Raw genomic sequence first — 12736 nt, forward strand, 5'->3', positions numbered from 1 at the left:
AGGAAATCAGGAAGGAGGCAAACACTTTTTCACACCACCATAACACAGAAATATTTTCCCTTTTAAAGATGAACAAGTTTCCTCTTATTGATAAAAACACTGATTGTTTGCTGTAAAGTTAATTGGCTTTCTTGGTTTATTAATTCAAATCACAATTTCATCCTTTATTGTGCATTTAGTGTATTTTATAAATTGCACATGGGTCACTATGCATAATACCTGCTGTCCGTGAATGAGAGGTGTTCAGTGATCAGAGCAAGTAAACTTTTAAAGAAAGCAGAATATTTGTGATCATTTTACAGGGAGAGCGAATGCTCTTTAGCCTGTGCTGAAAAATGACTCAGTATTCAGTCAACAATAACATGAGTCATATTAGACATGGATCACTGACCCCACCTGCAGGTCGTTGCCACTATAATCAATATGCGAGTTATCCCCAAATGGAACTGAAAGCGATGCACGCCCCGAGCTGTTCTTTCTCTGTATTCTCTGTGTCATTATTATGGGGGGCTCGAGGTAAATAAAACATATCAAAGCAAACTGCTCTCATAGCATTCTGGGTTTTTTACGAGATTTGAGATACAGCTGCACAAACTGGGTCAGAGGAAACCATACTGAACCACAACAAAGCTCTAAAATTCTAGAGAAATAGAGACCGATGTATCAATTGATCCTGTACTGCCATAAGGAAACAGAGATAGGGGATACAATGCTTGTGAAAGTACAATCTGACAAGTGCTTTAATCACCTTTTGTTTAATTTTTCATTAACTAAATTAAAAGCTAAAAAAATATATGGTCCTAACAAAATTGCTTATTAGAGAATATTTAGTGAATTTCATGATTTCTGACAGTGAGTTTAAAAGAGTCTGGAAATCCTCCACATTGAGACAATTTTATTAATCAAATGAACTCAACAATAAATAAAATATACAAACTTGTATGATATTAGAAAGTGGTACAGTGGGAGCTTCCCTGAGCTGAAAGGAATCTGACACTCTTCACCTACAGTTACAACTCATGGTTGTGTTTTGAAAAAGAAAATACAATGAAAAGTGGCTTTATCCTGAATGACGTGCGTTCCTGCATCATTGAGTGCTTGCAGCATCTCGACTGCAACAGCTCTCTAGTTTTCTCTCCTTGGTAACTTGAACTCTTGACAAAGATCGGGGATGTCGAGCATCAGGTCTCATCATGTGACTGTAAGTAAATTGGTTTGGCCTGTTTCCTCAGGCGCTGTTGTGCTCGTAGCTTCCTGCCCTTCTGAGTTGCCAGTCCCATGGGTGGTAGATACGTCTGCAACACACACAGAGTATGCAAATAAAATCCCCCCAAAAATTTTCACCCATTATGGTCTAATAAAGTGTAATTACTTACAGCTCTTGGATATGGGTTTCTGTAATGAAGACCTTTAAAAATTTTTTAAAAATAACAACGTGTCAGTGACAACGTTACATCAAACTATAAACAAATTACAAAATAAAAGCCAAGAAAAATCATTGTTTGGGTAAGTATGTAAGAGCACAACATAGCACTTTTCTCATGCAGTTACCGCAGGCTTGTATTGTTATTTTTTCTCTGCAGTTTCAACCACGATTTTTCTTAATCCAAATCATTCAGGTCATCAGGTCAGCTTTGCTGCTTACTCACGCTTGACATGCTGAAAACCTTTCAACTGACAAAGACTCAGTGTGTGATGTGTAAGAGTTGCGTAAACGCGGCACTGGATTATTGTTAACCCTTTCAGAATGTCTGTGCACGTCAGATGTTTCAGTACATTCAGTCAACAACACCATTCTGCATGCTTTCAGGCTGAAGACATCCCAAAATCACTGATACAACTGAATTAGAAAGGTTACATATTATCAGTATATTTCCCTGAGACACATGAAAATCAAAAAATGGTGTTGCTACTATTGTGGCCTTTTGACATGCTCACTACATAAAAAACAACAACTTGCTGCTTTTCTCCATTCTTACCGATTTCTATCCTTGCTTCACATTCCTCTATACACTTTCTTATTGATTCTTGTTCTGTGAGCTGAAAAACAAAACAACACACAAAGTCTTAAAGATGCCATAAAGCCATTTTCTCTTTAAAAAAAAAAAGCATATTAGAGAGCAGAGTGTCGTTCACACCTTTTGGTTCCGTCTGAACAGATTGCGGGCCTCCTGCAGTATGTACTTCCTCTCTGTCTCCGTGTCACTTGCAACACCACTCTGTGCTTGCCAGGTTCGGGCAATGCGAAAAACACGCATGTACAGTGACAGCACAGTGGTACGGGTGGAGGCAGTCATCGGGGCTCTGAATCTGAGGAAAAAAAACAAAAGATACCTGCAAAATAAAGTTTTTACTGCATTATCTGTTTGTGTTCCGTCCCCCACATCGTGCCCCTGAATTAGATAAGCTGAAGATGGATGGATGCTCTATACTTGCAGCCTTTATTACTCGATTATACCACTGGTGGTTAGTTAGCTAGATGTGACATTATTTATTGCTCTTTTCTTTAACTACTAGGACTTTAATTAAGAGCTTTACTGCACAATTAAGACATGAAGTGCGTTATAATGAGAAACATAACAATAATGTGCATGCTAAGCAAGCAATTAGTAAATGAATATATGAACATCTTTCCAGTACTGTGCAAAAGTCTTGAGTTTAATCCAATAATAATGTCAAAGATAACACAGCATCTTTGCATTAACAAGGTGATTCCCAAAAAGCGATTAGCTGAAAACTTGGCATAGTTCTCCATGGTGTCCAAAGGGTCCTTAAAAAAAATTGAGGAAACTAAATTGGCGTAGGATGAAAATATCCCTTACAAACTATCTAGAGCAGGTGAACAGTACCTGAATGTCACGTCCTTAAGAAATTGGGAAAAAAATCCAGGAAAGACCAGACAGAGGACCTGAGAGATGCATCTGGCCCATTAGTCGATCCATCAACTGTTCACTGAAGCCACATTAAAAATGGTCTCAAGAAGCCTGGGGTATGCCAAATTACACAAGAACTGGACTGAAAAATCAGTGGCAACAGAGCTTAATGGAGAGGAATCCAAATTTGCAAATTCATTTACAAATCATTGTTACTCTATGTATGTACAAAGGAGGTCAGTAGAGAACAATGACAGTGAGTGTCTACAGCTCTCTGTGAAATGCTATGGATTGGCCTCCGGAGCATGGACCTCAACATGACTGAAACAGTGTGGTGAACAGAAAATAAAAAAACAAAACAAAAGAGATTTGAATGTCTTTCAAGACGCCTGGAGAACTATTCCTGGAGACTACTTAATAAAATGGCAAGAAAGCTGACTTCAGGATGTTGTTTTGTTGAAGAATAAAGGCGGTCATATCAAATATTGACCTTCAAGGCCTGCAAAACTCGGTTTAGCCTTATATACTATATTTCTATTATATAAATGATTTTCAATTTTCCTTGCAAAATATAAAGAAAAGACTTGCACAGTACTGTAGTTTTAGATTTTTAAATTATAGTTAAATATATTAGCCATATTCAACGCTAGATGCCACTAAAATCAACACTGAGATATTAAACAAACTGTTACATGACTGACGGAGAGGTATTAACTGTATGTTCTAGTATGCGCGCAGACTGAATTACGTTGTATATTAAATAAAACCATTCTCGTTATTTGTACTCACTGATGTTTTAGCATCAATTGCAACCTTGAAGCTAGCCCTTATTGTGACTGACCTAAACGTACAAAGACAGGGACATTAAATTAAAGGCAATGTTACTGCCTGTCACATTAACAACTTGAATTCGAATTGTCGCGAATCTTACTTTAATTAACACCACAAACGAAGAATTGACATACCCGTCTGTATCTGAAGAAGAGGCTAATTTACCAGCCGCTTGCTAGGACAGTCGCCTAATGATGACGCTTACTCATGACTAATCGGGAAGAAGCTAAATAATAAACACAAACATAAAAGAGTTCATATACTTTTAGTCAAAGTTGTATTTGTTTCACTTGTTAGTGGATAAAAAAGTAGAAATAAGGCAGAAATTAATATAAACACCTCTACAGTTCAATGTGTATGAGCGATTGTAATTAATTTACAGTGGGGTTTTTGAGTCATTTTTCATTTTGGATATTACTGTGATCTACAAAACATCGACTTTTTCCTTGTCATATGAATACTTCCATCAATTGGTTAAAATAAAAGGATGTACGTTAGCGTCGCAGACGCGAGGATCAGCTGTTGGGTGCTTGTAGGCAGGGAGGAAGTGATGCAGGAAAATGTCCATAATGTAGCTCCACTCAATGACTAAAAAGGGGAAGCACAAAGAAATTGGGTGATTTAGTCCGAGCTGGCGTTTTAACTCACACCTAACAGCGAACACAACTGAAGATGGACTCTAAAGCTAGTTGCTAGCTTGTTACTTGCTTATTTTCTAAGCGTGGAACAGAATTCAACATTGATGTGGAAGTTTTTTTTTTTGTGATCAGCTGCTAGCTAGTTAGCTAGCAATCTGAGTTAACGCGACGAGTTTGCTTCAGTTCGTATTTTTTGGCTAACTTCTTTAACTACTAAATTTCTTCAGCTATTCACAAAGTGATGTACATCCACACTCGACCGAATGTGTTTTCCCCTAAAGGTAAGTTTTTTACGGTGATAATTTTATTATTTCTTGATGTCTTAATCGAAAAATACCTAGCATAGCCGAGAGCTAACTTTTAGTTATTAATCGAGCTGATGCTAGCTAGCTATGACGACGTCGCCAGGGCCGGGCAGTTGGGATGGAGCTGTTAAATGGCCCGGTGCGGTGATCTAATGTGGCTCAATAGCAGCTTAACAACGACTGCCATCTGAATTTGTGTGTAATAGTTAAAAGTCCGAGGTGCGGGTGATTATTTAATGGCGGTTTACACTATATTTTTGAGTGTTGTACTTGTGTTGTTATACTCACCCTCCCAACAAACGTTAACTTGATTGAAATGATATTATTGTAGATGTTGGTAAAGGGCCGCTGAGGATATATCGATATAACAGTGTTGCATATGTAACACAGTCGTATTCCAGTTCACCTCGGGACGAGCTAATAATCTGGTTAAACTACTGGCTGTATAGGTCACTAGGCTGCTTAGTGTTTACTAACTCCAGTGCCAGCTTATTGCGGATTATATGTAGCCAAATAAACAAAATTTAATAAATATAAATTCAGACGGCCATCTGAGCTTAGTTAGGTGAACTTGGCCACAGCAGACGTGAGAGAGATTTTCCCCTACATGCCCCATGTATTGATCAGGACTGGCTTTTTGCCTTGATGTTGAATCCATGCATTAAATATGAAGTCAAGGGTCATATCACTGTTAGGTCAGTGATCACTGCGAAAGGTAGAAGTTGGTTTGAGAAGTTTCCTGAAGTTGTGGCTTTTACATCACAAACTGGAATATTGCGGCCCTTTTGAGATGTAGTTCCTTAAAGCCAACGGTGTCAAAGCTCAGCTTTTCACAGTTCACAGTATGCAACATAGCTAACTTATTTGCAGTTATAAACAAGTAAATGAAAAATCCTGAAATAAGGCAAACTCTTTGCAAGTTCTCAAATTACATATTAATAGCATGTTGACCAAAATAGACCTGCAGGTTTGGAAATGATGAGCTATCACTTTCTGCTTATGATGACAAGATAATGTGTCTTTTCAGCATTGTGGATGGCAAGGTCACAATGATGGAGCTCAGTAGAAAGACAATGCCATCTGAAGGATTGTAAGTCAGCTATTTTATTAGTTATCAGACACATGATCACCTCATGTTTTTCCGTCTGACTGATTAATTTCATTAACATGCATTCATCAAAGGAACATTTTTTAAGTTAAATGGGTAGGTAGAGAAAGCAGTTTACAAAGCAAGCTTTAGTTTGATTAATGTAAACTCCAGTTCAGTTGCAACTTGGTCAGTATCTCATAATCTTGTATGCCTTTTGTGTTTTTGCCACATTTTACTTGTTAGTCCTTTAGAAAACCTAGAAAGTCCTGTATGCTAACTTGCAAGATGCAAAATATTAGTATAAAAAAAATCCTAACTACATAGAGCCAGTGTAATTAACATATGTTGCTGTAAAATCCTAAAAAAGACATGGATAACCATAGTAGCCCTGTATTCTTGGTCCATGTTTGGTGTTGTCAGTGTTTTTATTTTTCATCTGCTTTCATTATTGCTAGTAGAGAATGAAGAAGCAATATTGTGCAATAATCTACTGCTTAGTATAAAAGGAGGTAAAACTTCCTCTGTTCAAAGAGAACCCCCCCCACACACACACGTTTATGTGAACACGGCACAGAGGATGACCTATAAATGCAGTTATTTGTATCACAATATTTATACAATTGTATTCCTATTTTAATTACCTATAACTAACTCTATGGTAATACCAAGAAAAGCTCCTACAGCCGTCATATAAGAGTTATATAGGTCTTCTGACTTAACACACAACCCACCGGTAGGCTTCTGTGGTTAAGGGTGATACTCCTGTTGTACTACTTTTGACAAGGTTTCTATGGTAACCCGAACAATGTTTAAGCATTGAATTAATGCCTATAGATTATTTTTGTTTTGCTTTGTTTTTCAGGGTTTTTAAATCTTCCCATTGAAGACTTGGATCGTGGTAGATTTAGCAGAGGTAGCTTGACATTTTCTGTGTTCCTCTGTACTAATATCCACATTTTAACATTTTTTTTGAGAGTCGCTGGGTGTAACTTTTTATTCTTAATAAATGTTCTTCCCCCTCAGGCTTGAGGGTATGTTGAGACGTCTTGTGAGGCCAGAGAAGAGGCGTCTAGGTGGTTCAGACGGGGACTGAAGGCGAGGAGGAAAGACAGACGAGGGACCGGGAGGAAGACATGGGCCAGTGTGTCACCAAGTGTAAGAATCCGACATCCTCGCTCGGCAGCAAGAGTGGAGACAAGGAAAGCGGAGGAAAGTCTCACAAGAAAGGTGGCAGCGCTGGTGGTGTCGGGAGCCACAAAGAGGATCCTGGCACCCAGTGTAGCAAAGCCACCAATGAGCTGTCAAATGGCACCAAACCTTTAGAGGTCACAGTGGAGACGCCCATCATCACTGCAGGGGACACACGCAAGGATGAGCTTCTGGATGGAGATGGGCTGTCGGTCAAGCGCATTGAGGAGCTGTTCTGCTGTTACAAAGATGAACAGGAAGATACCATCTTGGAAGAGGGCATGGAGAGGTTTTGTAATGACCTGTGCGTTGACCCGGCTGAGTTTCGTGTCCTGGTTCTTGCCTGGAAGTTTCAAGCAGCAACCATGTGCAAGTTTACAAGGTAAGGTGGAGTTTTTGAGAACAGGGCGTGTTGTCATTATCCATGTTTGTCAATCAGGATAAACTAGCATGACCACTACACAGTTATTACTTCTGTGTGATTATAATGATACTGATAAGTATGTATCTTTGTCCGATGTACCACAGCACATAGCTGTTGCACTTATTTGTTTGTCTGACAGGTGTTAGATGATGAAAATGCTCATTAAAACAAGATTGCCCAAGTCCACATTTTTAAAAAGTCAGATTCATTTGTCACAGCTCATTCCTGTTAGTTAGTCTCACCATGTTTCACATCTTTCTTCATTGTAAGTCAAGCAAATAAAGGTCAAAAAGGGGGAAAAATAATTTTCCTTTTAAAATCTCAAATGAAATTTCCCAAGAAATGTTCCTCCATGAAACCAGTCCTTTTCTTCTCTGTAGCACATTGTCAGAAACATGTGATTAAGTTAGGCGGGATCCCTCTGGAATGAGGACAATCGCTGTATTATTGATTGTCTATTATATACAGTTTGATTACTGTGGGATTTGTTTACAGTAACACATTCAGTCTGTGTGATTAATACTTCCAAACTTGTTATCCATTTAAAAAAACATTAAAACTGTTCTCAGACAGCCAGCAGTTTCCATCACTGCAGCAGGGTACAGTACAGTGTTGGCTGCTGGCTACTTCTAGTTGTAGCAGCAACTACGTCATCGTCGGCTGCTGTCAATATAATATAATATAATATAATCTCATCATGTGGACATATAGAGTGGGTTGCGCTTCAGAGGGAATGATAAGGGAATGTGATAAAGTTTTTTTTCTTTTCTTAAAGTAGTATCTTAGAAGTTGTCATTGATTAGATCAGACAGCTGATGTTTCTCCAGTGTTCTTTCTTTTCATGGATTTTTCTGTTTGTTCTTGGTGAATAGATATGCCCTTCAGATAGCTCAGGACCTGCATTATCTTCTCCTGAATTGTTTCTTCTTGGGTTGATTCAGTGATTGCCAGTGAGCCACAGAGGCAGTTTTTTCTTTCTTTCTTTTTTTTTAAAAGTTGTACCATTGTGAACTCCCAATAGCAGTAGCACAGAGCGCTGGCAACCTTCCCTCTCCTTGCTATGTTTACATTCAAAACAATGTAGGGATTGGTGGAATAACCACTCACAGCCTGGGCAAACGTTTAAACCCTCCTAACACAGATTTGCAAACAGCATGCGTGAGGCAGTCGTTATAGAAAAGATCACTTTGCTTCTTGAGTAGGTAGCTTTTTACAGATACTCTACTGCATTAGTGCTGTTGGTGCTATGCTTGATAGGAGATTAGATTTAGAGTCAAGAGTTAAAGGTGAAAACACAGATTATTTTTCTATTTCATGTAACTCTTCTCCTTAATTTAAAGCAGCCCATTTGTTCTCTCTTTTCTGTCTCGAAAGTTGACGAGTTCCTTGTGTATTCTGACAAATCTCCATTCTCCGTATGGCTCCTGCAACTACTGTGAGCCATGAAAGGCGTGAGGGCGAACCAAATTGTTGCAGGCAAACACATTGCGCATCACTGAGCTGTCCACTGAGCTTGGAGATTCGTTATACTGACGTCCAGTCATCGGCATGAGTGATGAGAAAGCTTGCTGCCACCCGCTGCTATTAGCTCACCATTTGGCAGTCGCCTTTAATGACAATATGATGGTATCAAAACACAGATGATTGCTCGTCCCTAATGCTGGCTAATAAGGGAGACAGTCCAAGTCTCCTGACACAGATTTCCACGTCTGTACTGTGTAACACTATTTGCTGGAGTTGCACGTTCTCCCTGTGCCTGTGTGGGTTTCCTCCCACAGACCCGCACACACATTAGCTTAATTGGTGATTATAAAATAGCAGTGGATGTGCAGTATAAGATAAATCAGTGTATGGATGACAGGTTGAATGTGACTTGTGGTTTAAAGCACTTCAAGTGGTAAGTAAGACTAAAGCGCAATCTAAATGTGTGCCATCAAGCTGCTGGCAGACTAGTAAGTAGACTGACTCATCTCCAGGAAGCTGCATGTCATAAAGACAAACTGATGAACAGTCTTCACATGACCTACGATCAGGCTCTGTGTTCTTAAGGCTGGTGTGATAACCATTAAAGAATTAAATCTGGGGCATGATAAACATCTGGGTTAATAAAAATGGGAAGATAAAATGACTAGTTATGATCACACTTGGTTACTTTTTATGCATTTTCCTTGGGGAAGTCAAAAGGTTCTTAACTGCATGTGCTTATGTGTTGAGAATTTAATACTGTTCCCCTATTTAAGCTATTTAAATAACATGTTTTAGGCAAAGATTGTCACATGCTGTTAACCACTATATTTTGCACCCCTAATACCTAGCATATGTCCCTATTAACCCTTTTACATATATAAAAACAGCTTAGAAATACTATAACAAGTCAAAGAATACAGAATTACAGCTATAACAACATATGACAGAGTAGAATTTTACATATTTGATTAATAACGATCTCCTTATCTCAACTAAATGTGACAGACTAAGTCCCGTCTTCTCTCACTAAATCTCAATTTGACTTTCTCCCTTAACAAGTCAGCTCTTTAAAGGTGACGATCATTTATTCCTGTTATGTGCTCATTCTCAAAAGTATAAGTCTCAAGCTGGTCCTCAAGGGACACACGGGAAGTAGATCGTCTGCAGTTGAATAGAGCTGCCTATTGGCATGGTCGTTAGTCCGTCCAGATTTTGAACTCAGCACTTTTCTATTGAGAGGCTTTGGACAGTACCAGACTCTGGTACCCAACATGTTTCTTTGTGATCTGATGCTTACTGATGCTCTTTATATTACATTTGAGTTTTAAAAAAAGCCTGCACTGTTGTAGAGGTCAAAGGAGGTATATCTGCCTGGGTCAGTGCTTTCAGCATGAAATGACTGTAATATTATTCAAAGCTGCAATGAAAGAATGAAGTTTTCTATAAATTTGATAATGTGTTCTTAAATAGTACAGGGATTTGTCACTGATGTTTGTAGTGTTAAAGATAAAGCCTGGTGATTGCCTGACATGTCTTCACAATGTTTTGTTGTACATTTTCTGCAGATTTAGGTCTTAATTCAGTCTACTTGTGCTCATATGGCTCTATGGAAAAGTAAATGGATTTTTTTCTGGTGCTTATCTTGACTGGAAATTGTGATTGTGATTCTGATGTCCACGCTTCTCGTGTTTGCATCACCAGGAAGGAGTTTGTCGAAGGATGCAAGGCTATCCAAGCAGACAGCCTCGAAGGCATCTGTTCACGGTTCCCCTGCATGTTGCTGGAGGCCCAGGGTGAGGAGAACTTCAAAGACCTGTACCGCTTCACCTTCCAGTTTGGCCTGGACGCCGAGGAGGGGCAGCGCTCGCTGCAGCGCGAAATTGCCATTGCCCTATGGCGGCTGGTTTTCACGCAGGACACACCTCCGATCCTAGAGCGCTGGCTGGACTTCCTTTCAGAGAACCCCTCAGGTATTCGGGGCATCTCAAGGGACACGTGGAACATGTTCCTCAACTTCACCCAGGCGATTGGGCCCGACCTGAGCAACTACAGCGAGGACGAGGCTTGGCCCAGCCTCTTTGATACGTTTGTAGAGTGGGAGCTGGAGCGCAGGAAAAAAGAGGAGGAGCAGGCACTAACAGCAAAGGAGGAAGAGGGGAGGTGTACTGAGACAGACTGCTCTCCCACCTCAGATAGACTTGAAACAGAGGGAAGCCGCGGCTCACAGACGTGGGGGGGCCACTGACCAGAAAACAAACGAATATTTGTAAAGGAGGGAAGGATACAACCTATATGAGTGAACTATACATCTGTGAATCAATGGATGAATATTAGTATTACCATAACAGCTGTTCATTTTGCTCCCCTTTTTCTGTTGGGGTGGGGTTTCTGCTTTTCCAACCCTGTTTTTTGGTTTTTCAAAGGGCTCCAAGAACTGTTGTGTTTAATGCACTTCTATTTAAGTTATTGTTTTATTCTTCTGTCCTCCCATATTTGGGTTTTGTTTGGTTTTTAGTAATTGGACAAGAAGTCCATTTTAACATACAACTACCTACCACAATCCAGCAAAATTAGCTCTTTTTAAAGCTCTGTTTCAAAGGGCAACACACGAGGTTCCCCCCTACAATTACAGAAAGTGGATTTCGACCTGTTAGTACCACTCATCTTGTACAAGGAAATGGTTGTTATTATAATAATGATAATAATAATAACAATAATAATAATAAAGACGAAGGGAAAATCGGGCAGCATGTCCACAGATAATTTACTACCACACACAAGATTTACCATAAGGGTAGGAGTCAGTGAAATTGGATTAATATAGTTGCATTGTATGTTTTTTATCTTGCAGTGCTGTGAAATTTGAATTGGTTCCACTTGAATTGCCTTCACAACTGTCTGCCTGCAATTACTCAACTAATAGTAATGGATTACAATTCTGTAACAAGGGCATTTCATTTTTTTTAAAAATGATACAAACTTAAGTTTCAATTGGTTTTAAATCCAAGTTGCTTTCCATGGTTACAGATACAACTTCTCATCTGTGTTGAGTGTTGTTTTTTTTTTTTTGAGTGCTTACAGTGCGGTGATCAGCTTAGCTTGTGTAAGCTGCTGCTGTACTCCGTTCTCTACCATTTTGTTGTCCACCTATTTTCAAGAAGCAGAAAATGTCATATACAACACAATGATGTTGCCTTTTTTTCCAATATAAGGAAACCTGTATCTCAACAAATCTATTAAAGCAAGGTCTTGGTCATTTCTGGTCAGAAGATGCCTAAGCCTGCGTTATATTCAGGATCATTACACTGGGCGCGACATGAAGCTTTATTGTATATTGTTTACTTTTGGGAGTTTGAAGCTTCACAGTCTTGAACTGCTAAACAAAAATAGAATATGTGCACACTTCACAAATAAAGTTGATTGCTGCTGGTGATGGTTGTAATAAATTGCACAAAAACCTATGGCATGCTAAGATGCTATACTTGGGAACGCTTTGCAGAGAGATTGATGTCAACCACATCGAAACCCTCTTCAAAAATGTTAATTAATTTTATCTATAGCTTAGAGGTTTTTTTTTTTTGGTTTTTTTTTTGCCATGAGTGAGTGTTAATTAGACTGGTTAATCAAGAGTCTCCGATGGAGGTTCAGTGTAAGAGGGTGACCATAACCTGATTTGTCTGGTTTACAGCTACAATGGTTTTATTTTAACTCCCCCACCCCACCCCTCCTCTTCCCTTTTCCTTTTTTTATATAAAATGTATTGATTTATAATAAATAAAAGCAGTGTTGAATTTTTGACCTTGAAAATTTGTCTCATTTCTCTTCAGTGATTTTACCTTTATGTAGATTTCTGCTGTGTTGCTCTGTTGGTGTCATAGGCAGTGCTTTAATACCCTTTCAGTCAGATGGAGTGTGGCTGG

At 39.1% G+C, this 12736-nt stretch overlaps 2 protein-coding genes across 9 annotated transcripts; one reads left to right on the forward strand and one right to left on the reverse strand.

Moving 5' to 3' along the window:
* Nucleotides 1–880: 880 nt before the first annotated feature.
* Nucleotides 881–4960, reverse strand: lyrm1 (LYR motif containing 1). Of its 7 annotated transcripts, none has more exons than XM_004562413.4 (6): nt 3839–3930; nt 3663–3714; nt 2139–2310; nt 1980–2040; nt 1377–1408; nt 881–1295 (listed from the first exon to the last, which is right to left on the reverse strand). In XM_004562413.4, the coding sequence occupies exons 2-6, from the start codon at nt 3674–3676 to the stop codon at nt 1182–1184; spliced, it is 393 nt and encodes a 130-aa protein (XP_004562470.2). In that variant the 5' UTR covers nt 3677–3714; nt 3839–3930; the 3' UTR covers nt 881–1181. The 7 variants fall into 7 exon arrangements, with proteins under 7 accessions (XP_004562470.2, XP_004562469.2, XP_012777670.2 ...); XM_004562412.4 differs by having other exon boundaries at nt 2139–2334; XM_012922216.4 differs by lacking the exon at nt 3839–3930 and adding an exon at nt 3805–3825.
* dcun1d3 (defective in cullin neddylation 1 domain containing 3) lies at nt 4390–12623 on the forward strand. Of its 2 annotated transcripts, XM_004562417.6 has the most exons (5): nt 4390–4623; nt 5675–5737; nt 6600–6650; nt 6761–7307; nt 10518–12623. In XM_004562417.6, the coding sequence occupies exons 4-5, from the start codon at nt 6871–6873 to the stop codon at nt 11059–11061; spliced, it is 981 nt and encodes a 326-aa protein (XP_004562474.1). In that variant the 5' UTR covers nt 4390–4623; nt 5675–5737; nt 6600–6650; nt 6761–6870; the 3' UTR covers nt 11062–12623. The 2 variants fall into 2 exon arrangements, with proteins under 2 accessions (XP_004562474.1, XP_004562473.1); XM_004562416.6 differs by lacking the exon at nt 5675–5737.
* Nucleotides 12624–12736: the final 113 nt, after the last annotated feature.

The sequence above is a fragment of the Maylandia zebra genome, linkage group LG8 (genome assembly GCF_041146795.1).
Source record: "Maylandia zebra isolate NMK-2024a linkage group LG8, Mzebra_GT3a, whole genome shotgun sequence".
NCBI classification, from domain to species: domain Eukaryota; kingdom Metazoa; phylum Chordata; class Actinopteri; order Cichliformes; family Cichlidae; genus Maylandia; species Maylandia zebra.